Consider the following 24,683-nt stretch of genomic DNA (forward strand, 5'->3'; position numbering starts at 1 on the left):
AGCTGTCTGGGGTCCCTTGAACCATAACTAGACCTTTCTCATCAAAGTGATGAGAAAGGTCAGGGTGGTTGTCCTTTTAAGCCACTTCAAAGAGCAAGGTGTGTCACTATTGGGCCAAAAGTCCTCAAAGAAACAAACAAGATAATGATAATATTGATTATGTCCATGTAGTGTTTATTACATGCCAGGCAGTGTAGTGAACACTTCATACAGCAATGTTGTTGGGTAGGAACTGTATTATTATTATCCCATGTCCCAGGTGAGGACAGGGAGACTTGGGGAGTTTGATAACTTGAATTTCAAACCACTTTTAAAAGGTGGTGGGGTTCAGGACACACTAACCACAAATCTGGCACCCTGAATTTTCTAAGCTGAAGGATCTGAGAAACAGAACATTCAAGAAGGGCTCTCTGACCTTCCCCACCCTTGTTCCCTAGAGCAGGTCATAATACCTAGTCAGGTGTTTTTGACCTTCTCATGATGTAGGCCACAAGACCAACTGTGAGAGCTGCAGCCCTTACCTGGAAGGGGCTTCCTTAGCTCTGAAGATGAAGGAGGACACAGAGAACAAGAAGAACAAACAGGCACTGCTAAGTTTCCCCGAGTTGACTTACACTTTTGGTTCTACCATTTCTCTACAACTCTCCATTCATCATACTTATTATAATCAAAACAAAAAAAAACAAAATAAAACAAAACAAAGCATTATTTAACTCTTTCTTTGGGTCTTCCTTTCCTAATGAAGGAATGTCATGTAAAATTGAAACAAATATGTACGTTTTCCTGTTGTTAACCTGTCTTTGGTAATATGAACCACAGCCAAGCAAGGTCACATGAGTAGAAGGAAAAGATTCATTTTCCCCCACTTAGAAGGCTAAGGTGGCTTCTGAGCCAAGGTATACCAGTCTCAAATCAAGGCCCTTAACTCCCTGCTCTCCTGGCCTTGCCAGCCTTTGATCCAGGTGTGGGCGTCTCTAGCCCTTAGGAGGTTTGTGTTTCCGAGATTTATATAGCTGTACTGACCACAGGGCTGGGCTCAGGCAGCTGGAAGAGGCAGCTGGGAAAGGCAGGGAGGAGAGTGGGGAATAGCTGCCCCAAATTTGGCACAGAATGGCTTCTTCTAGGCACCACAGAAGAGGGCAGCAGTAATGGAGGAGCCAAACTATCAGAGAATGTCACTTGGAGCTCGGAGCGTGTGAGGTCCCCTTTCTTTGCCACACTAGACAAGAGAGTTTGGCTTAGAATAAAGAACATGAAGAGGAGCGCCTAGCTTGAACTCTTGTTAAGCAGTTGAGCAGGGCAAGGCCACTGCCAGATCTGGGGCAAACTGCTTAACCCAAGCCTTGGTTTCCTCTGTGAAGTGGGGGTGAGTATCTGACATAGGATTACTGGGGGGATTAAATGAAGCGATGTGAAGCATTTAGCACAGCACCTGACACACATTAAGTATTCAAGCAATGGGGTTTGAACTAACATAATAGCAATCATAAAATAAAAACAATAAGGAAACTCAGCTAGTAGTGGTTTTCTGATGTCTCAGTAAATAAATCCTTGCAAAAGAAAACTTGGCCTGGTTTTTGTGTTTGGAGTCAGGTTCCTCTTAGAGTATCTACTGCAGAGTCAGCAGGAATCTGAGGCCACCCTTTTATAAGGGGTCATGTATAATGGGAACTCTGCTCACCTAAACGAGCACTGCTTCATCTTTGTCTGCTATTCTATGCACACACAAACTGTATATTCATTTAAAGATATACACGCGCAGCTTTCTCAGGTCATTGCTTTCTTGGGATACTGGGGTCTCCTGCTGCAGGTGTGTAAATGTCCTGGTGATAGTTTTGATCTCACACACATCCTTGGCCCACGTAGGTTACAGCAACCCTTCCAGTCGCAGGCATTTCATCACACTCGCACCTCCCTACGTTAGCAGAAATGCTTTTCTGGCTTATGTATCCTAGTTTACTTTTAAAGAAATTTCCAACAGCCCCAGTGGCTTTTGCATCTCATTATATTCTTGATAATTAGCTCTCTTGCATTACCCCCCAGCCCAGGTGGAACAGGATTAGTTGTTTTCAGATACAGACCTATGGTGTGTATCTTACTACACCTCTTCAAAATTCCAGGCAGGCCTTCTGCTTCAGCCAAATTAGGACAACCACTTCCAGCTGCGTACAGTTCATTACCACTTGCATTTTAGGAAAAAAAACTCCATTGGATTTCACATCTGGTCATATGTTTATTAATTAAGTACCTCTTATAACAACTGTGTCTAATTAGGACAGAGTTGAGACCTTTGCAGAATCTAGTGATTCTTTATGTTTTCTTGTTCTTGGTACCTCATTACCTTCCCTGCAAATTAGGTCCAATTTGTTTTACATCCCTGCCATATTAAGACAATTGCTCTCAGGTGTGTGTATTTCCACATACACTGCTTTTCAAGCAAAATTTTGTTGATCACGACTTTCCTGATTTCATATCCTGTAGAAGGACAGCCTGTTTTCTGGATTTCTGATCACATTTGCTCTGAAGTGAATCCAACTCCAGCCTCCTGAGTCCTGGGGTTGGATATAGCTCTCCTTTGTTCCTTGTTGGGAAATTTCTGTGCCTTCATCCTGGGTAGGCAATCACAGAGCAAGAATCCTGAATGTAATGGCCTTAGTCCATTCATACAGTGAGGTGGGAATCAATTTGTTCCATCAAGAAATGGCTAAGGGTGAAATGCCAGGCTCTGCTAGCTAGCAGAGGCACAGTGAATAGTGATAGTCTGGAACTTCCAGAACTGGGTAACGCTCAGAGGAGAGCAGCAGGGGGTCAGGCTGAAGATTTCAGTCCTCAATCCTATGTAATGTCTTTCTAAATGAAATGTTAGTCTTAGAGAATTCAGGGGGGAGTATGGACTCCTATAAGAGCAAGATCACAGTGGAAGTTTTATGAAGCCAGTGAAAGTATAAGCTCCATGTCACAGGAACTGTCTCTTTTGCTTTCCATTGCATGAATCCCACATCACCCAAGCTATAACAGGCAATTATATCTTTCTGACTGACTGGATTAATGCATTAGTGGTAAGAAATCATGGATATGACTTGACAGTAAGAATCATCAGGGTTTGGTTGCCAATTTGACTTGTCTGTGTTGAAGCTTTTCTTCCCAAGTTGTTTGAAGCATAGAATAATGATTGTTGGGCTCAGAAAACATTCAGGTAAGAAAGAATATAGTCTTGGAGAGGGGCTGGGACTTCTGTGAGTGAGGTCAGTCAATGGAGGACTCTGATTTCAGGAGGAAGGTCCTAGCAAAGATTCAATGAGACTCAAGCATATAGGCAATAGATGCGTAGGCCCCAGTTTGCTACTAAATTGGAGCTGATATGGACTACACAGAAATAAGCTTGTTTTTCAGAGCCTGGTAGCAAGAATTGTCCTTTTTGGGCAAGAGCAACATGAAGAACATATCCTTGCTTAATCATCAGGGGTGTTATTGACTGTGGGGGGAGAAAGTTCTAGTTGGCAATAAGATTAAAAAAACCCCATTGTGAGGACAGAATAAAAACACTGCACTGGGATGAAAGCCCTGGAAGAAACTATTAATAAGACAGGCTACTTAAATGAGTGCTCCTGGAGTGGAGGGAACAATAGTACCTGAAGAGCAATTTTGCTTATAATTTAAAAGATGTTCTGACAGGTCATAATAAAATAGCTAAAAGTAACATAAAACTGCAGGAGAAACTACTACTTGCAATTCTGAGAACACAATTTGCCAATACATATTGAGAACTGGATCCCATCTGTTAAATTTGTTCTTTTTCAAGGAATTTATTCTAAGGGTGGCTAAGTTGGGAAAGACTCTGCTATTGTAGGTTCTGGTCCCTTGGGCATGGTAGAAAGGAAAGAAGATCTGTTGCACAAGGTTGTTGTGAGGACAAAATGGGATAACCTGTCAAGTACCACAAAGTAGATGACAGAGAAGGGACATAGCTCTCCCTGGACATGGCTATTGCTTGTGCAGCTGTTTTCGAGAACCAGAATGAATGCATAGCCACAAGGCCCTACTTCATGGTCATGTTTATTGTCCATCTCAGGACCCATTCTAGTCCTGTGAGTCCTCTATGACTACTGCTGCAGACAGTATTCCACATGCCATCATTGCTTGGTATTTACAGGGGACATGAATACCAAAGTCAATGGATGCTTAAGTCTCATAGAAAATGGCATACTACTTACCGACAATTTATATTTTAAATCATCTCTGGATTACTTGTAATCCCTTATTCAGTGTAAACATTATGTAAATACATTGTTATACTGTTTTGTTTAGGGGATGAAAGGCAGAAAATCTGTTATGTGTTCAGTATAGGTGCTTTTTTTTGGAGATAGGATGATCTTGTAGCTCAAGCTGGCCTTGAACTCAACATCCTCCTGTCTTAGCCTCTTGAGTGCTAGGATTATAGCACTGACCACCATGTCTGGCCCCAAATGCATTTTTAAAAAATATATTTTGATCCATGTTTGCTTGAATCTGTGGATGTGGAAGCCATGGATATGGAGGCCCGTTTGTTCCTTTGTGTAACAATGAAGAAATGGTGTGCTTTGTTTTCAGTGACCTCCTGGTGAGGCTTACTTTGTTGGCCTTTTTAGCTGTAAGAGCACATTTTAGGGAGTGCTCTTCATGGTAGAACACTAACTGTTGTGGCTACATATCCATGTGTGAGGATGGTGGATCTTACCCTTAGCAGACCCTCATTCTCTTTAGCACTTCTGGTTATGGCTGTGAAAGGCACAAAACCAGACTCATGAAATATCCCTAAAGTAGACCCATACCATGTAGAAATCTTAACTGGATCTCTAATGATAGATGGTTTTGAGGTGGCTGTGCCATCTACATCTGTATCCATTCCACAAGTCATAGAATGTGTCACTGACTATTCTAGACCTTTTGAAGAACAAAGACTGATGTATGAACCTTCAAAGAACTATCTCTTGAATGATGTGGACAAGATCCTTACAGCCCCTCTTCTGTGCAGCACTGACATATTTCAATCCCCTCATTGTCATAAGCAAAACAGGGATGACACTCTCCTAATTGCTTCCCCAAAGTGACTCATTTGCCAAGAGACTGCTGGATCTCTGTATTTCTTGCCATTGTAGACCCACAACCCTTTCCCAAGCCAGGAAAACTATCTTGTGCACTCCCTTGCCCCACCTCTGCCTTTCCTGGCTCACTGTCACCACTCAGGACTCTCCTCCTGGAGTGGACAGGAAGGAAAAGAGAAGGCATCAGATCTAAGCTGGGAGGCCGTGGCCACCACGAGGAGGCTTCCAAACAAAAGTGTTCCACTCTAATGCTCCCACTCTTGCTTCTTGGGTATACTACTTCTAAGGACCTTGTTTAGGGCACTATTTTTTTCCATGGTTGTCTCCTATACACATTCAACTTCTTCCCAGTCAGGCCTCTGAACCACACAGATCTGCAGCATTCCTTCCTCCCAGAAGCCCCTGGAGGGCCACTATGCTGCTTCCTGCTGGATCCTGCACAGCTGCCCCATCATCTGGACTGATTTCTAGCTCAGGTCTCAGTGTGAATTTGTTGGGGATGGGGTTCTAATCTAGTTCCTACACCCTTACATAGTAACAGTGTCCTCTGTATACGTAGCTGCCCCAAGTGTAGTAGCATTTGGCACATGTCAGGCCCCCTGGAAATGTTTGCTGAATAAATAAATGTGAGAAAATAGCATACAATATTTAAGTTTCTCAAAACTTCTTAATTTTCTGTTTTGCTCATCAAGACCAAAGCTGTTACAAACAGGTGTAAAAATTCCGATCATCAAGGCATGCATGGCCTGTGACCGTGAACGGTCCCACTCCTTCTGGCTCTACTTTCCATGTGTGTTCAAGGTATGTCTCAGTCAGTGAACTGCTGCCTCCTGCGACTGTGCATCATGGATAGCAAGAGGACTTGGAGTCTGGGGATAGTGGTGAAGTCTAGTGTACTAGGAACACGTGGGAAGGCAATTAAAAAACAGGCCTAGCTGGTGGCTGCACAGAGGAGAAATATCCTGGCTGTCCCATCTTCCCTGCCTTCAGATGAGCAGACCTGGGCTACTTTCTGAAGTGACAAAGACTTAGGTGCTCATGGAAGGATAAGTGAGTACTTCAGAATCATTTACTCCCATGAAGTTTCAGGCGAGATAGAAATTCTCTAGCCATTATTTACTCATGGACCTTAAAGGGACAAATGAAGCAGAGGGTTGAATCACCTTTCGTGCTCCCATTTTTGTCACTAATTTTATGGCTCTTGGTTTTGATACAGCAGAAATAAAATAAAAAGTTAACCAATCGACCAAAACTTACGTATAAGCTAGTGCACATCAACTCTCCCCAGAGTTGGGATAAAGGACTTTCCCCCCTCAGACCTGAAGAGTTCCTGTTTTGGCAGGGAAATTTGTTCAAAGCTGCAGCCAGGTGAGAAGTCGTTTATTTGATTTTAGCAATAGACTTAGAAAGCAATGCACATACACGTGTTTCACTGGAGTGTAAACTGATAAGGTCAAGTGAGTGAAGATCCTACTGTTTATGTAATAGAACCCTACTACGTAGTTTAAGGAAGGGACTAAAACTTAGCTGTCTGCTTTTCATGCTAGAATTTTATATATGTTGGGCAATAAACAAAACATTAATTAGTCATTCATTTGTTTTCAGTCTCCCCATCCGACCCTAGCCCTCTGGGTAAAAACTGCTCTAAAGCAGTTGTTACACCGAAACATTCTGTACTGCAAACTTCCTTTAAAGTTCATATGAAAAGCCTAAACTACAGAACATAATCTTTACACCTTTTTTTCCACTAAGCATCAGCATAGACAAAAGTAAACCAGCTTGAAGTATACCAAATAACATAGCAAAGAAAGAAGTGCATCTGAGGAAACACCCCACACTGCAGTGGCCCCATTAGACGGTGGTTATTTTCTTGTCCTTGGTGGCTTGCTTGATGGCAGCCTGCTCACAGATGATCTCCTTCAGCCGCTGCAGCCTGGTGTTCTGGGTGGTCTGGTCCCCCACTCCGGTCTGACTGCGGTGCAGCAGGGTCAGGGCATGGATATACTCCAGTTCTGTGTACTTCACACCCTGGTCCACCACCAGGTTCAGGAGCTCATCAGCTGTGTTGTACAGCATCTCATAGTACTGCCTGGGGAAGGAAGAGAAAACCCTGCTCAGTGCCTCCTCCATCAGCAAGTGGCAGCTTAGTGGGAATGAATGTGCTGTTCATGAGTGAATTTGTTTGCTTTCCCATAAACAATTGTTTATCATCTGACAGGCAGGTTTTGTCCCATTCAGTCCCTTGTGCTTTCACTCACTCATTCTTTTATTATTGGAGACTCTGGGAAATATATAGTTTTCTCTTCCATAAAGGATAATAATAGGTGTCTTACCTCAGGGTAATCGGAAGACGTAAGTTAATACATATAAAGTGCTAGAATGGTGATGCTTCGTTAAGATGAGGAGGGTATGGGATAGCCCTTTGTCAGGCAGGGCTTCCAGCAGGGAAATTCTAGATGGAGGGAAGAGCTTGAGCACAGGTGGAGAAGACTGGTCGGTTAGACTGGGGAGTGCCCTGGGAAATCATAGGTGAAGACAGGAGGTAGCACCTGAACATTAGGCTATGACTTTAGGCCTATGTAAGTCAATAAAGGACCTTCCTCCCCTACAGAGTCCACAATTCAGTCATGCTTCTGGAAGATAAACGTGTCAGCAGAACGTAGATCCTGGGAGGGATCAGTTATAATTCTAGTAAAAAAGAGAGACTTTGAGAGCTATTTGTCTGTGAGATCATTGGCTGGGTAGTTGAAAGGAATACCTACAACAGAAACACTCATTAGGATGGATCTTCAAAGCACAGAGAAGATGAAGGTGGGAATCAGGTGGGAGAGAAGGCCACTCCTTGCCAACCCTAAACCCAACATTGCCACTACTGGACTCCCAGGCTGTCATTTGCATATCTCTCAAACACCAGCTTTGAGCCAGCTTTGCCACCCAGTTTGTTAGCAGACAGAAGAACCTTCCCAGACATGCTTCACCTCCTTCTCTTTTTCTGACATGAAGGGAGCTTTGTCAGGATAGAGGGACAGAACTGGGCAGTAGGTTCAGAGCAGCTCTTTGGGGTGAAGGGATGAAAAAAAAATATCCTATGGGAAAATAAAGCCATCCTTTAGGTAAGGAATACATTCTTGGAGCTTTAAAATTCAAGAATATTTTATAATTTGCAGCTGCAAATTATATACTTCTGGAATGTGATCCAGAAGTATTTCGGAGTCTTTCTATAAGGTTGGTTTCTTTTACTATTCTGCTAACCCTACTTTTCTAATTAACATACTGTTTAAAAAAGAGAAGAAATGATAGCCTTTGTGAATATTCTCTACATAATGGCAGGAACGAAAGTGATCATTTTAGATGGATAATTTTATGAATGTCTCCTGGGAGCAAATTGTTCAGCACTGCCATGCCGAGGGTCCTCTTGGGGCTCATTTTCTGTGGTAGTTTCAAGTGAGTGTTCATTTGAGCCTCACAGAACCAGATATTTAGGAACCACTGATCAAGAGTATCCTTGAATATGGACAGATGTACTTCTGAGAGGAGAGGGGAATGAACTAATTTCCAGGGGTCTAGAAGCCCAATATCAGTTGTAGTCAGCTGCATGTTTCACATAAAACCCATGTAAGTTTTGCATCATACTCCTCAATATATCTAACATAACTTAAAAAATATTTTAAAGAAAACTTATGCTGTAGGAAGGTATACCATACTTGTCCTATGATTTCACATATAGCTTCCTCCCTGTCATGGATCCTTGTTTTGAGAAATGAGGCCCTCTATCATCTACTTCTGTTCCCCTTACATGCACAGGTGAGAGAGAAAGCTGTCTATTTAGGAAATTTCCTGAGAATATACATTGTTAAAATTGCTGAGGAACAACACATGTACAAATGTAGATTTACCAAAGGGAGTGAGCATTTGAGGCTCATGATTCTTTCAAAGCTAGAAGGGCCTTGAAAGCTGCAGTTTCTATACTACTGGTTCTCAAACATTGGAGTACCTCACTAAAAATTACCTGAGAAGCTTATGAAAAGTGCAGAGGGCTGAGGCCCCTACTCTAGACACTGTGATTGTCAAAGGTTCTGAGCCAGCTGGGACTCCGAGCCAGAGTCTGTTAGGGAGGGGAGTAGTTATAGAACCATTTAATTTTCTGCAGCCCAAGACCTAAAAGCACAGAAGGAAACAGAAGTAGTTAGTGGCTTGCAGTGCCTTTCACTAAGATTAAACTAAACAAAATTGGGGCTCTTTGCAATATGATATTGGTATTTTCATCATTTATCTTAAGAAGTAACATTGAACTGATCAGCCCAGATAAAATTGGATTTCTTTTGAAAAGTCTGATGAATTGTCTTCAGGGATACTACTTGTTCTCTACAGAGACTGTTGTTCCATCCTGGGAGTGAACAAAACAAAGATGCCTGGATTTCAAGTCCTGGATCTTCCAGTGTGATAAGTGACGAGGGGCATGCCACCTGAGTACTTAATGTTTCAATGTCCCCTGTGCAATGAAGACCTATATAAATCCCAAAATGACACTCTGAAGTGAACTGGGAGACTAAAAGAGTTCTCAAGAGCTTCAGATGAACAATGCGCCAGAATTGCAAAGCTGAGTTATTAAACAAAATTGACAGGTAACTGATGGTGTATTTTCTATAGTTAGGGAAAAAAATTCCTCCATAACCATGATGATATATTAGATCATAAAGGAACATAAATATTTAAAGACAGAATGAAATTCATTTATCTTTCAGAAAGATACCCAGTAGCAAAGACTAATAAATCGACATAGCAATATTTAGACGTAGAGGTGGGCAAAGGGTGCTACAAGATGCCCTAAAGAGAAAGTAGGAGAATGCCCCAAACGATGCAATTAGAACAAGCTGCCATGATAAACAATGACAGACTAAAATGACATCATGTAGCCCAACAGGGATAAATAATTGATCACTGCTTACTGAGGCCCCAGGATAATGAAAGTTTGGTCTTTATCATCAAGCATTAACAGAGCAGCATGGCTGCGAGGGCACCACGGTGTACACTAGATGGCGCAGTGCTGTCTGGTGGTATCAGGGAACACACTTTTGATTTAGACGTTTTCCAGTTTATGACTTGTGGAGTGAGCCTCTTCACAGTCCATATTATTCAATTGCTGGATGTGGACAGAAGATCCCATTCTGAAGATCACCTTGGAGGATGGAGCATTCTGAGGAAGTGGGTGCCTTCCTGAGGTGGTATACCTTTGGGAAGCAGTACCCAAAGTAGCAGAAGTAGAGAAGGCAAGGGGCTGGAGTGATAAACAGTGGTATGATGTCACACTACCTGGCCTTGTGGTCGCAGTCTGTAACATGACAACATTGACACTCTGTTTTGGTGCAAACAGATACTTTTCTATCTTCCTCATGTTTGCTTTATCAACAACTGTTCTTCCAGTGGTGCTGGGGATTGAACCTAAAGCTTCACACATGTGAAGCAAGTTCCCTATTACTGAGCTACACCCCTTACTTCATTTTAATGGCATTGCAGTGGCATTCCTCCCCCCTATTGATTTTTGTCTTCAAATTTTTACACCAGTTAAGGATATGAAGGGCATTTTTGGTAAGGTGGCAGATTTTTAAAAAGTTCTATAAAAATATATTTTTATATATTTTATATAAATATAAATATATATTTTTAAATCTTTCTTTGATTAAAAAGTTCATACATGTATCATATAGACTAGAAGAACCATACAGGAAAAAAAAAGATTACTCATGAAACTCCATCACAGAGGCTACATTTTGACATACTCTTTTATAGTTCTTCTGTCCTACCCCATGAAGTGTTCTAGTCAATTTCTTTCCTGAGGATAGGTTTCTGAAAGCAGAATTAGTCAAGATAAGTGTATTATTTAGGGAATTTGACAACACTGGCAAATTTGCGTTTTGATTTTCAGTGTACGTAGTTGTGTATATATATGTAAACAAACTATTGATTCCTTTCTGTTCTGGGGTATTAGTGCTTTTTCAACCTTTCTTTTTTTTTTTTGGTCTTGAAACATATCATTTAATATAATATAATCATTTTTCCTTTGAGAAATATCCTCCAATTATTTTCAAACAGTCTTTTAAAAATGTTTCCTTTTTATACTATCTTTTTATTATTATTATTCATTTATTCACATGTACATATATTGTTTGGGTCATTTCTCCCTATACTAATCTTTTTTTTTTTCATTTTTCTTTTATTATTCATATGTGCATACAAGGCTTGGTTCATTTCTCCCCCCTGCCCCCACCCCCTCCCTTACCACCCACTCCGCCCCTTCCCTCTCCCCCCCCCCAATACCCAGCAGAGACTATTTTGCCCTTATTTCTAATTTTGTTGTAGACAGAGTATAAGCAATAATAGGAAGGAACAAGGGTTTTTGCTGGTTGAGATAAGGATAGCTATACAGGGCATTGACTCACATTGATTTCCTGTGCGTGGGTGTTACCTTCTAGGTTAATTCTTTTTGATCTAACCTTTTCTCTAGTACCTGGTCCCCTTTTCCTATTGGCCTCAGTTGCTTTAAGGTATCTGCTTTAGTTTCTCTGCGTTAAGGGCAACAAATGCTAGCTAGTTTTTTAGGTGTCTTACCTATCCTCACCCCTCCCTTGTGTGCTCTCGCTTTTATCATGTGCTCATAGTCCAATCCCCTTGTTGTGTTTGCTCTTGATCTAATGTCCACATATGAGGGAGAACATACGATTTTTGGTCTTTTGGGCCAGGCTAACCTCACTCAGAATGATGTTCTCCAATTCCATCCATTTACCAGCGAATGATAACATTTCGTTCTTCTTCATGGCTGCATAAAATTCCATTGTGTATAGATACCACATTTTCTTAATCCATTCATCAGTGGTGGGGCATCTTGGCTGTTTCCATAACTTGGCTATTGTGAATAGTGCCGCAATAAACATGGATGTGCAGGTGCCTCTGGAGTAACAGTCTTTTGGGTATATCCCCAAGAGTGGTATTGCTGGATCAAATGGTAGATCGATGTCTTTCTTTAAGAACTTTCTTTAAGAACTTTCCATAAATTTTCATAGTCAAGAAGCTAGGAGAGTTTTAATCTCTCATCCTTGGTTCCACCTCCCATTTTTGCATATTTAGTGTAGAAGTTACCACTACATCTCCAGGAAGTTACTGCAAATAGTTTCAGTTTTCTTTTCTGAGGACTGAGGAAAGAAAGCTCCATGCATTCCCACCCACGACAACTATCCTTCATATGCCTGTAGGCTTGTCACAACATTTGGGTGTGGGGGAGACAGAAAGGCTCTGACTGGGGAACTGACCAAAGGCCCTGGATAAGCCCTGCAATCTGCCTTCCTTTACTCCAAAGAATTCAGACTCTTAGAATCTGGACTGGAAACCACTTTTAAATAGCCATCATCCCTAGGTATTTGTGGGGACCCATTCCAGTTCCTTGTATAAAATGGCCTAGTATCTGTATGTAGCTACACAGTCCTCCCATATATTTTAAACAATCTCTAGATTACGTATAATACCTGACACAATGTAAATATAATAAAATAGTTATGAAGGGTGGACTGCAGGAGGTCCATGTGTTCCCCAAAGATGTCTATTAGCCGGGGGAGAAATACCCCGTGTCCTTTCCAAGAGACACCTGTTTGTGCCAAAATCTTCATGCTGTAACATACTCCTCCCATTGGCAATAAAAAACTGTAAAACCTGATGTCCAACCCGACTTAGGGGACTACCGGATTCTGGGTCCCCCCGTGTGCCTCTCTGTGTGGCCTTTTCTATGGCTTCTCTGCAAATAAAATTCCTTTGATCTTTGCTTGAGTTCCTGCCTTTGATTTCTATCTAAGCGTGGATCAAGAACCCTCACCACCCGAGAATTCCAGTGCATCATCTGGTTACCATGAAGGGACACTTCTTCACCTGAGGTCGGTACAGGTTACACCAAACTGGAAGGGACTACCTAGGAAGTGGCCGTGATCATACAGTACCCCAATGGAGCCTGCCCTCCAGGAGGGTGCCCCCACCATGGCTTAGCTATGGTGGAACCCTCAGGCTAACTTCTCTCTCTCTCTCTCTCTCTCTCTCTCTCTCTCTCTCTCTCTCTCTCTCTCTCTCATTAAGGAGGGCTTTTCCCTTGGGATGTTGGGGAAAAAGTTCTGAGCTCACTACAGCTGTTAGGCAGGAACCCAAGAGATTGGGGTCTGGCCAGAGGCTTATCCCGGACTGCCAGTGCTACATGAGCAGAGCTGAAACCGCAGTGCACCAGGGCTTTTCTCTCAACTTTTGTTTTTCTTCCTTGTTTTTTCTTTCCTAAGTAGATCAGAAGGAGTTGCTATGCCTTCTGCCCTAGGCAACAGTGGATCTCCTTCTTTCACCGGATTTATATTGAGACTACGCCAGTCCCAACCCAGGAGGTACTCATTGCCCGATTATGTCCCTGGGAGGATCCCTGTCACCTTTGTAATCCCTTCTTGGACTGGACTCATTTGCTCAAAGGCTTGCCTCATCTCCACTTTGTGATATACATTAGACATTTGACAGAACATCCCCTGGCACCAAGCGTGCAAGCTGGGAATTGGGCATTTTCTGGGTTTCTCTGTGAGGCTGTTCCCACAGTGGTCTTCTTCTCCTTCCTTGTTATCAACATAGGCCCATCCCATCCCTCCTGAGGTTAAAGTTCACCAGAGATATCTTCTATGTGGGAACAATGGGGTGCTACAATACAGCCCCAGCCCCACTAGAGTCCTCCCCCTTTGCATGCTGGCCCTTTTGGTTGCTATGGACCCCTTCTGTAAGAGAGTCCTTTTTGAGCTAAAAGCCTTTGCCACTGGAAGTGGATCTGGTACCTCAGTCATAGAACTATAAAAAGAAAATTGATCAGGGTCATGCCAGTACAGTGGCTGCAACCCAGATAGACCCAAATGTCTTCCCACGACCTTAACCATAGGTGGCAATGGCAGGAGTGCATGGGAGAGAGATCTCCTCACCTGGGGCCACCTGGGTAGAAGGAGAAAATTCCTCTTAGGGTGATCAATTTTCCTTGTTTCCCTTTTAGATGGGGAATCAAGCTTCCAGGATCCTGGAAGGATCTCCCCTTGCCCACTTACTAAAACATTGGAAAGATCTATCTTGATCCAGAAAGTCTTCAATAGAAGCAACTCAAGTTTTACTGCACCCAGGCCTGGCCCAAATATCCTCTGGGAGGTCAGGAACAGTGGCCAGAAGTGGGGAGCCTTAACTACAATACCATTCTTCAGTTAGATATGTTCTGTAGAAAGGAGAGAAAGTGGACTGAACTCCCATATGTCCAACTTTTTTTTTTTCCTAAGAGATCACCCAAAGTGACTGAGCAAATGCAGGCTAGATACCCAGACCATGGTGACCCTTTGCAAAAAGCCCCCAGGCTCCCTTGAGGAACCAGAACCCAAAAAACCATCTGATACCCAAGGGCCCCTATAGTGTCAAAGAGGCCCCGTGACAGAAGTCAAAACTCAAGGGGAATCACAGGGGATATATCCCACCCTGAGGAACTTGGTCAATGCTCCCACAGCTCCTCCTCTAGATGTCCCCCAGGACATCTAGACTCACTGGTGAGCTGGTCAGGCCTCACAGCACCACCAGAAACCAAGGCCTCTAATTCCTTCTTACCAAGCAGGGCCCTGACCACTGGCCCCTCCATCAGCAATCCCTTCCAGCCAATACCCCCTTATCCAGACAACTTGTGCCCCTGATATTGTTCCACAGGACTCTACCCCACTAGTTACTTCCCAGAGGGGATAGGGCTCATGTTCCTTTTAGATCAAGTGAGGTTAAGAAAATAAAAAAGGATTTAGGAAGTTATACTGAAAACCCAGATCAGTACATTCAGGCATTTAGGGAAGTCAGTCAAAATTTTGAGCTGAGCTGAAAGATGTAATGATACTACATTACATCTCACATCCCCGGAGAAACAGTGAATACTAGATCAGGCAGTGGCAGCTGGGGACGATTATCACCTAGATAAATGTGGCCCTATGGGCCTATCTTAGATTGGGCCCTCAAAGGAGGAGGGGGAAAGAGGACAGAGACACCGGATACCTAAAGGGAATCCTGATTCCCAATTCCCACAGGGGATCAGGCAGTGCCTAGATCTGATCCTAACTGGGACCCTGAAAGTGACAAGGATGAATGGACCCGTAACCACTTCATCCACTGCATTCTTGAGGGACTAAGAAGGGCCAAAGTGAAACCCCTTAATTACTCCTAAGTCACAGCTTTACATAAAGGACCCCTAGAAAACCCAGTAGCCTTCCTTCAGAGACTTAAGGATGCCCTACAAAAACATACCAACATTGTACCAGAGTCACAGGAGGAGGAAGTCATTCTAAAGGATAAATTCCTCACACAAAAAAAAACTGGTGGCTGAAGGGAGTGGAGATCTGGACCAATTGGTCCATACAGCCACCTCAGTATACTATAGGGACTTAGAAAAAGAAAAAAAGGACCTGGAGAAGGAAAAGAGAAAGGATAAACAGCAGGAAGCTCTGCTCATAGTGCTGAGAGGTTCCCCCAGGGCCCAGTCCAAACCCACGGATATGTTTTCAATGTGGACAGGAAGGCCACCTTAAGAGGGAGAGCCCCTGGAGAAAGCCACCTCTGGGACCCTGCCCCATCTGCTGGGGAAATCATTGGAAGGCACTCTGTCCTTGGTTCCCAAGGGGACTGAGACCAGAGCCTCCCACTCAATGATGGGTCCCACGGTCTCCCATCCAGGCTCCTGTGACCACCTTAAGGCCAATGGCTGTACTTACCATTGAAAAGCACAAGGTCAGCCTCTTTATAGATACTGGAGCCATATTTTTGGCTAGCCCTTTCTCTCCTGGACCCAGGTCCTCCAAGAAAATTACTGTTTGGGGCATATCAGGCCAGCCCCTAGAGCACTATTTCACTCAGCCTCTAGCCTACTCCTGGGGAACTTTCTACTTCTGTCACTCCTTTTTAAATGTCCCGGAAACACCTATACCTCTGCTAGGGCAAGACCTTCTATCTAAATTGGGGGTCCAGTTCCTTTAACCCCCAGGGCAGTACTTTTGCTTGCCCCTGATAGAGGAATAAGGAGACCCCATGGTGTGGACAGATGTACATACTGCAGGACAGGCACAGATGGTGGTCCCAGTCCTAATTCATCTCAAGGACCCCTCTCAGTTTCCACATCAAAAACAATATCCCTTAAGAATGGAAGTTAAGGAGGGGCTAATTCCCATAATCAAAGACTTAAAGAGACAGGGATTGATAATAGAATGCTCTAGCCCATATAATACTATTCTCAGGGTCATGAAGGAACCTAACAAATGGAGTCTAGTCCAAGATCTCAGCCTGATCAATGAGGCCCTAGTGCCTCTCCACCCTATAGTTCCAAATCCCTGTGTGCTTTTAGCCCAAATAGCCCTGGGTACTGCTTACTACTCTGTCCTGGACTTAAAGGATGCCTTCTTTTGCATTCCCTTGCACCCTGAAAGTCAACCAAGCTTTGCCTTTGAGGACCCCACACGAAAGGCTAGACAGGTCACCTGGACTGTCCTCCCTCAGGGATTCAGAGACAGCCCCCACATCTTTGGGTTAGCTCTAACCCAAGACTTGGCCGAGTGGCAATATCCACAAGCTACTCTGCTACAATATGTAGATGACCTCTTGCTCTGTGGACCAAATGAGCTTGCATTTTATGAGCCACTAAATCTTTACTAAACTTCGTAGCAAATAGAGGTTATAAAATCTCTAAAGAAAAAGCCCAATTGTGTCAGTCTAGAGTTACATATTTAGGTCTTGTCCTGGAGAAAGAAATGGGCTCTAGGAGAAATAGAATCTGTCTGATCCTGATGTTTCCTCTACCTAAGACTCTAAAACAATTGAGGGCCTTTTGGAGGGTGACAGTGTAGTGTAGAATTTGGATCCTGGGATATGCAGACCTAGCCAGGCCCTTATATCAGATATTTAAGAAAGTACAGAAGAATCCCCAGCCTTTTATTGAATGGGATGACAAGTTGGAAAGTACATTCCACAAGTTAAAAAGGGGTCTATGACAGCTCCAGCCTTGGGTCTCCAGGTACAGGACAAGTTTCAATTATATATCTATAAGAAGGGAGGACTGGCCCTGGTAGTGGTGACTCAGCTCCAGGGCAGCCACTCCCCAGCCAGGGAGCTAATTAAGTAAGGAATTAGTTTAGGTAGCCAAGGGATGGCCAGGATGTCTTTGGGCACTTGTTGCAGTAAGCCTTCTAACGCCTAAAGTGCAAAAACTTGTCCTCAGCAGGCCCACACAACCTAGGAGGAATTTTAAACTCTAAAGGAGGACTTTGGCTGTCTGACAGCTGTCTACTTAAACACCAGACTCAGCTGCTGGAAGGGAGGGATGGAAATATCTTTAAGGACCTGTCAGAGCGTAAACCCTGTATCCCTTCTACCAAAAATGGGAAGGTGGGGGGGAGGAGGGGGATCCTGAACACTCATGTAAGGAGGTGCTTATGGAAAATCATGCTGCCTGACTTGACGACCAATCCCCTTAGAGGACCCAAATCTAGAATTATACACCGATGGTAGCTCCTTTGTCAAGAATGGTGTCAGACATGCAGGGTTTGCAGTTGCGACAGAATTTGGCACCCTCCAATCAGGCTCTCGTCCTCCTAATATAAGTGTTCAATTGGTAGAATTAGTGGCCCTAACAGGAGCCTTAAAACTGTCAAGAGAACAGAGAGTCAACATCTATGCAGATTCTAAGTATATATTTCTGATCCTGCATGCTCATACAGCCATCAGGAAGGAAAAGGGAATCTTCCATTAAACATGCTCACAACATACTAGCCCTCCTACATGCTATTCTATTGCCTAACGAGGTCTTGGTGATTCATTGCAGAGGTCACAAAAAGGGGAAGATAAGAGAGGAAACAAAGAGGCTGATGAGGCAGCTAAATGGGCAGCCAGGCAGGAATATATAGCTGGCCCTCTTCTCTGGGAAGGGAATCTCCTCTCCATGGAGAGGCCACAATATCAGTAAGAGGAAAGTAAACAAGCCTCAGACCAAGTGTACCAGTTGGATCACCTGGGCTGGTGGTGTCCCCTGAAGGAAAGCTATAGCTCCCTGAGGCATTCCAATGGAAAATCCTTAAGACCCTCCATCAAGTTTATCATTTGGGCTTAGATAATACTTTAGTTTTGGTCAACAAAACATTTGGGGGTACTAAATTAAGGGACACCACCATACAAGTTATACAGGGATGTGAAAAGTGCTAGAGAAATAATCCCAATAGTAAAAGACTCCACACACCGGGGGCACAGAGACAGGGGTCCCATCTAGGGGAAGACTACAATTAGACTTTCCTCATATGCCAGGGGTATCTAAATCAAAAGTACTGTTAGTATGGGTGGACATGTTCACTGGATGGGTAGAGGCCTTTTCTTGCAGTAAAGAACCTGTAGGGAGGTGGGCCGAGTTCTAATCACAGAAATAATCCCTTGCTTCAGTCTTCCCAAAAGCCTTCAAAGTGGTAACAGGCCTGCATTTAAAGCAGAAGTAACTCGGACTCTCTAGAGCAGTAGGCATGTAATACCATCTCCACTATGCCTGGTGTCCCAATCAGCTGGAAAAGTAGAAAAAGTAAATAAACTTTAAAAAAGACACCTGGCTAAATTGGCCCAAGAAACCTACTCTCCCTGGACCAAGCTCCTCCCTATTGCTCTCATAAGGCTCAGAAACACCCCAGGCAAGCAAGGACTGACCCCTTTTGAATCTCTTTATGGCAGGCCCTTCCTAACCAATGACCACCTTCTTGACCAAGAGACAGCTCAGTTAATCTCTAATGTCATTCAACTTGCTAAATTCCAGCAAACTCTCAGAGATCAAACAAGCCACCCCAGGGAGGATATAAAGGGACCTCCTCTCTTTTGCCCCAGTGATCTAGTCTTAATAAAGTCTCCAAATCCAACCTGGAACTTAAACAACCCTCCTTGGGAGGGGCCATATCTAGTCATTCTGTCCACCTCCACAGCAGTGCAAGTGGCTGGCCTGTATTCCTGGATCCATCACTGGAGAATCAAGGGCTGGAATGCCCCTGTGACCATCTCATTTCCATCTCCAGACCCAGAATTAGAGCCTGCCTCCCTCTCGTGTGAATCTTTGGATGGATTAAAAATGCTGTTCAAAAAGAAAACACCTACATGAGCCCTCTTGATCCAAACCTCCAATACCTCCTAATCAGTCTATTCATTTTGTTTGTAATTACTTTGGGAATGGGACTAGCCACTATAGCCCTTTCTAATTCAACTGGAACTCAAAAGGCAGCATTAGCATGTTTCTTTTATTTGCTATTGCTATAGGGCTTGGTCTTCTGGGTATGCTAGTACCCCTATCTGGGAAGAGCTACAGCCCTTCATGGGAAGCCAATGGGTTTTTAAACCTCTCTTGAGCATTTGCCCTCCCAAAATCCCCACTTACAGGATTGCTGGGCATGGGTCTTATTAAATTTTACTCAGGGTCCTTTCCCTTCTTTGATATTCAGGCCAGATAACTTCTCCTATGCCATGGTTCCTCTTACAGGGGTCCCATGGAAGAACCAACCTACTATGTCTCATTCTTGGTTTGGGTTCATTTCTCAGACAAAAATTTGGATATTTAATGTCTCTGTCCCAGACAGCTATATACCAGTTTGTCATTCATCACATAAATTATCAATAAACCAATACTCCAAAGAAAGGACATATTCAACTTCACCACCCTTAAAGGGGACTATCATCTGGCAACCAGCTGATGCTGTATGAATGACTCTAAGGACCTCGCTTTTATGGGTCCCAATGTGTTTAGGGCTAGTGCTTGTAATAGAAGCCTTGTCCACAATCTGACCAAGTTCTCAAACCTCACTGGTAAAAATTCTTATTGTGTATTTGCTACTGGTTATCAAAAGTATATTAACAAAAAATACAAAGGTGTTAAAAAAAAGTGCATAATGCTATCTTGCCATCCCCTGTGCCTCCATCTTTCACCAGCAGTCTTAATGTCTCCATCTACCTGTTTCCAGGAGATACCTCTCAGGCCCAGGCTAACAACACCCAAGTGACTTTATGCCTTGAGGAAGGATATCTCTTTGTGGGAAAGTCATGAAAAAAGGACTGGGTATGGGGACTGCCATGTCTACATCCAAATCATACTTGAGGAAATTGGGCATTTTCTCAACTTATACCCAACCTTGAGCATATCTCTTTTTGGAATAATACCATAATATAACAGACTGAATTTTCCAAATGGACTGGAACGACTTCCCCTAGGGATAAGAGAGGGGTTACACTAATGGTTTTAGGGATAACCGCATTGATTGCAGCCCTAGCTGGAATAAGATATGGAGTGATCACCAACCATGTAACTGCAAAAAACCTGACCAAAGTAGTAGAGGGCACCTCAGACCAGGTTGGCCTTGCCATTAATGTCATGCAAAGATCTTTGTCAGCCCTTGCCTGTCAACCCTTGCCTGGTCATGGACCACTGCCTAGCCCTAGATTTTCTTTTGGCTAAACAAGGAGGGGTGTTTGCCATCACCAATACTTCCTGTTGCATATAGATAAACACTTCAGGAATTGTAGAGGAACATACAGACTACATTCTCCAATGGCTAAGTGGCTCCAGGAACAGTCCCTCAAAACTCAGGTGTCTACCATATGTATGGGATCAAATAAAATCCTGGCACCCCTCTACGACATGTTTCCTACCCTTTCTGGGTCCTATAGTTGCCATTATTCTGTTACTTGTGTTTGGGCCTTGCATTCTAAACTTATTTGTCAAGTTTGTTTCCTCTTGCCTACAATCCATCAAACTACAGATGCTGATGGAAATAGAGGACCTATTATCATGGTCCCCTTGATAACCGTTCTCATGGTCAACCCTGATGCCTTGTGCCTCTTTGTCACTCTTTCAGCAGGAAACAATGAATAGTATTTGTTGTCCCTGTTCCTAATGGCAATTAGGGTGATCATTGAGAGGGGGGACTTGAAGGGTGGACTACAGGAGGTTCACGTGTTCCCCAAAGATGGTGCTTAGGCAGGGGGAGAAACATCTGGTCTCCTTCCCAAGAGACACCTGTTCATGCCAAAATCTTCATGCTGAAACATACTCCTCCCACTGGCAAAAAAAACTATAAAGCCTGATGTCCAACCGACTTAGAGGACTACCGAATTCCAGGTCCCTATGCATGCCTCTCAGTGCAGCCTTTTTTATTTGCTTCTCTGAAGATAAAATTCCTTTGATCCTTGCTTGAGTTTCTTCCTTTGATTTCTATCTAAGCATGGAATAAGGACCCTCATCACCCGAGAATTCCAGTGCACCAGTAATACCATATTGTTTGGGGAATGATGCAAGAAAAAAAATCTGTGCATGTTTAGTATAGATGAAATTTTTTCTTGAATATTTTTGATCCATGGTTGGGTAAATTCATGGAGGCAGAAACCATTGTTGAGGAACCCATGAATAAAGATGGCTAATTGTATCAACCATGACTCATGCCGGGTTTTATAGGCTGTTTTGATTGTAGTAATAGTAATAATAATGTTTTTCCGGTGTGTCAATTTATTTGACCCTTTGAAATAGGTGCTATAATTATCCACATTTTACAGATAAGTGAACTGAGTTATAGAGCATGCATGATTTGTCTTAAGATCTCAAATTTAAGGACTTTGAGTCTTGTACTCACTCCAAAGCCACCATGAAGCAGGTATTTGTAACTGAAAAAAGCAAAAGTACTAATTGCAAAGATTTATATAGCTAATTCATTTTTAGTTACAGTTTTGGAAATATAAATGAAATAAAATACCTATACTAATTCAATTTTCTATCTTCCATTATAATGGAATGAGCCAGTATTATGCCAATTCAAATTCATTTATACAAACTTTGCAGTTATATTTGAGTAAGGGTAGATTTGATCTGGAAGTTCAGTGCTCCAAGCTTAAACGTCAGCATTTAATTCAGGAATTACAGGAAAGATTTTTAGCCTTTTCCTTTTGTCACCTATCTTTTTTTCCTATTTATGTTGGTAATGGATGAGACAACCTTTCTTTTTGACAGTTGGCTGCTGTTCTGATTCATTACTTCCTTGAAGAAGAAGCTATAATCAAGTATTTTCATTGTAAAAACTTTTGTTTCTGAAGGAGGAACTCATACACTGTTGTCAGGTATGTAAAGTAATTAGTACAACCATTGGAAAACACTACAGTGTTATTAAAAATAACACAAACATATGATCCAGCAATTCCATTACTGGGTATGTATCCAAAGGAAATAAAATCCGTTATGATCTGATATCACTAGAACTGAGCTGATGCAGGAAGCATGCCCTTGAACTTCTAAAACTGTGAGCTAAATAAAGCTGTTTTCATAAGTAACTTGCCTCACATAGTTCATTAGTGTAATGAAAAGCTAACAACACCTTCTGCACAGAACCTGAAGGTCATTTTATACAATATTTCTAGTGAGCCTGCATTATGACTACAACTTGTCACATGAAGTCAGGTGTAGAATTTTTCACTTGTGGCACCATATTGGTTTCAGATTTTCAGATTAGGGATGTTCAAGCTGTAGCTGGGCATTTTAAGCACTTTAATAAAATCCAATGGCAAAAAGAGCGACTAGATTATCAGGTGAAACATTGAACTCCTGTTTTCTCTGCCTCCCCGGTGATATATATATATATTTATATATATATAAAATAAGCAGTGGGATGGAAAGAAAGAAGAGAAAAGGGCTGCATTATCCACAAACTGGATAATCATCCCATAAATAACTGAGAGTGGTTATGGCAGAAAGACTTAGAGAAGTAAACACTCAGAGGTCAACTAAACTCATGTTCTGTTTTGGTCTTTCATTTTACCCTAACTAGCTACATGACCTTGGGCAAATGCTGTTGGCCCTTTGGATATTTATTTCTCCTATAAAAACTACAGAGGGTACAGCAGATGCTATTTAAGCACTGGTGGCATTTTTGAATTTTACTAACCTTACAGCATCCCCTGTTTGTTCCTTTAACATTGTGGGTCTTCCAACAGAACCAGCTAATGCTGATTTTCACCAAGCAATGGTAAGCAAATAAATGCATCAGTGATTGATTTGGAAATACTCTGAGCAAGTGTAATCTTAGCTCAGATGTACTTTCCAGACCAATAATAAAATGGAATGGTAATCCTGTGTGTCAGAAGAATAAATTAGTTTATTTAAAAATATAATATAATTGCTTTTATTTGTCTTCCCCTTCAAAGAGCTCAGGATTTATTATGGACATGATCGAAAATTCTAATTTGAAATGAGTTGAAGTTATTTCCATTTCAGGAATCAGAAACTAAAGTAGAGAAAGCTAAATAATTTTCAGAGTGTCAGTGGTAGAATTAGATGAATATTCTTTACTGGGATAGCTTTTAACATTCCTCATAACAGATGGTACAGGTTGTTATTCTGGGCAGGACACTCTAGAAGAAAAGAATGGTCTTTAGAAAAGACCTCATCTACATTCCCTTAGTTGGTGGCAGCAGAAAATCATCCCAGAGGTAGAAATAGCCTGGAAGGGAGTGTGTGCCTTAAGGCTTGCTCAGGCTCCTTGGGTTATCTACTTACTTCTCTTCATGTCACGTGACTCCCCCTCCCCCACCCACACCATCAGTGGCAGTTACCAGGCTGGGGATGTAGCTTAGTGATAGAGCATTTGCCTGCCATGTATGAGTCCCTGAGTTTGATCCCCAGCACCACCAAAAGAAAGCAACAACAACAACAAGGTAGTTATCTATCAATAGCCATGATGCTTCAGCATTTCTTGGGGTATCTCTCCTGGGGAGGCTTTGAAAGTTAAGGTCAGCTGCATTCATCCTCCCAAGGAACACATCTTGACATTTTTGATAGTCAGCATCAGCAAGAGCCTGGCTTTATTTTTCTTCAGAAAATTCAATTGCTCAAAACAAAGAAATTCCTCTGAGAGGAGAAGTCCCTATCTCCACTCCTAGGCTCCCATTACAGTCACTGGGATGGGGAGAAAATGTCTTTCCTTTCCTTAGCTCGTTAACTTTGCCTTCTGTCCACCTTTGGAGTGCACTCTAAATTTATAAATATCTATAGCTGAAATTTCTACTTCAACAACTTAAGGATTCATAAGTCACTCTGTGCTACATCAGATAATTTGGTTTTCTACATCAGGGCTAGAGGACAATCTGCATTTTAAATTCAGTACAATTAAAACTGTGTCTCTTTGGTCTGGCGCTGCCTTTGGTCAAAGCCCATTTGTGTGAATAATTATTCAGTCCATTAGGAAGTCTGCTCAACTCCTTCTCCCATTTTGAAGGTTTTAATAAATATTGATCAGGCACATTTGTGTTTGCACTTGCCAAAGCAATTCTGATGGATTCATCTTCTGATGTTATCAAATAATGAAATATGAAAGAGTGAATAGAATTACCCTCTTGTTCTGTGATTTTTTATTTAGGTCCTTCATTTTACTTTCATAATTGTGTTTGTCTCATACCTCTGTAAATGCTCTTTTGATTATCAAAAGGTGAGCGTGGGTTAAGGAGAGTATTTTGTACTGAATATCAGTTTTGAGTCTT

General features: G+C 42.5%; 1 protein-coding gene across 2 annotated transcripts in view; it reads right to left on the reverse strand.

Annotated features, from left to right (window-relative positions):
• Positions 1 to 3,402: 3,402 nt before the first annotated feature.
• The window catches only part of Exoc4 (exocyst complex component 4), an 826,621-nt gene continuing 805,340 nt past the window's right edge, over positions 3,403 to 24,683 (reverse strand). For both annotated transcript variants that reach the window (XM_074062803.1, XM_074062797.1), the window contains one exon: positions 3,403 to 7,173. In XM_074062803.1, coding sequence (XP_073918904.1) covers positions 6,936 to 7,173 — 238 coding nt within the window. In that variant the 3' untranslated portion in view covers positions 3,403 to 6,935. The remainder of the gene's footprint in view (positions 7,174 to 24,683) is intronic.

This window comes from Castor canadensis, chromosome 2 (genome assembly GCF_047511655.1).
Source record: "Castor canadensis chromosome 2, mCasCan1.hap1v2, whole genome shotgun sequence".
Taxonomy (NCBI): domain Eukaryota; kingdom Metazoa; phylum Chordata; class Mammalia; order Rodentia; family Castoridae; genus Castor; species Castor canadensis.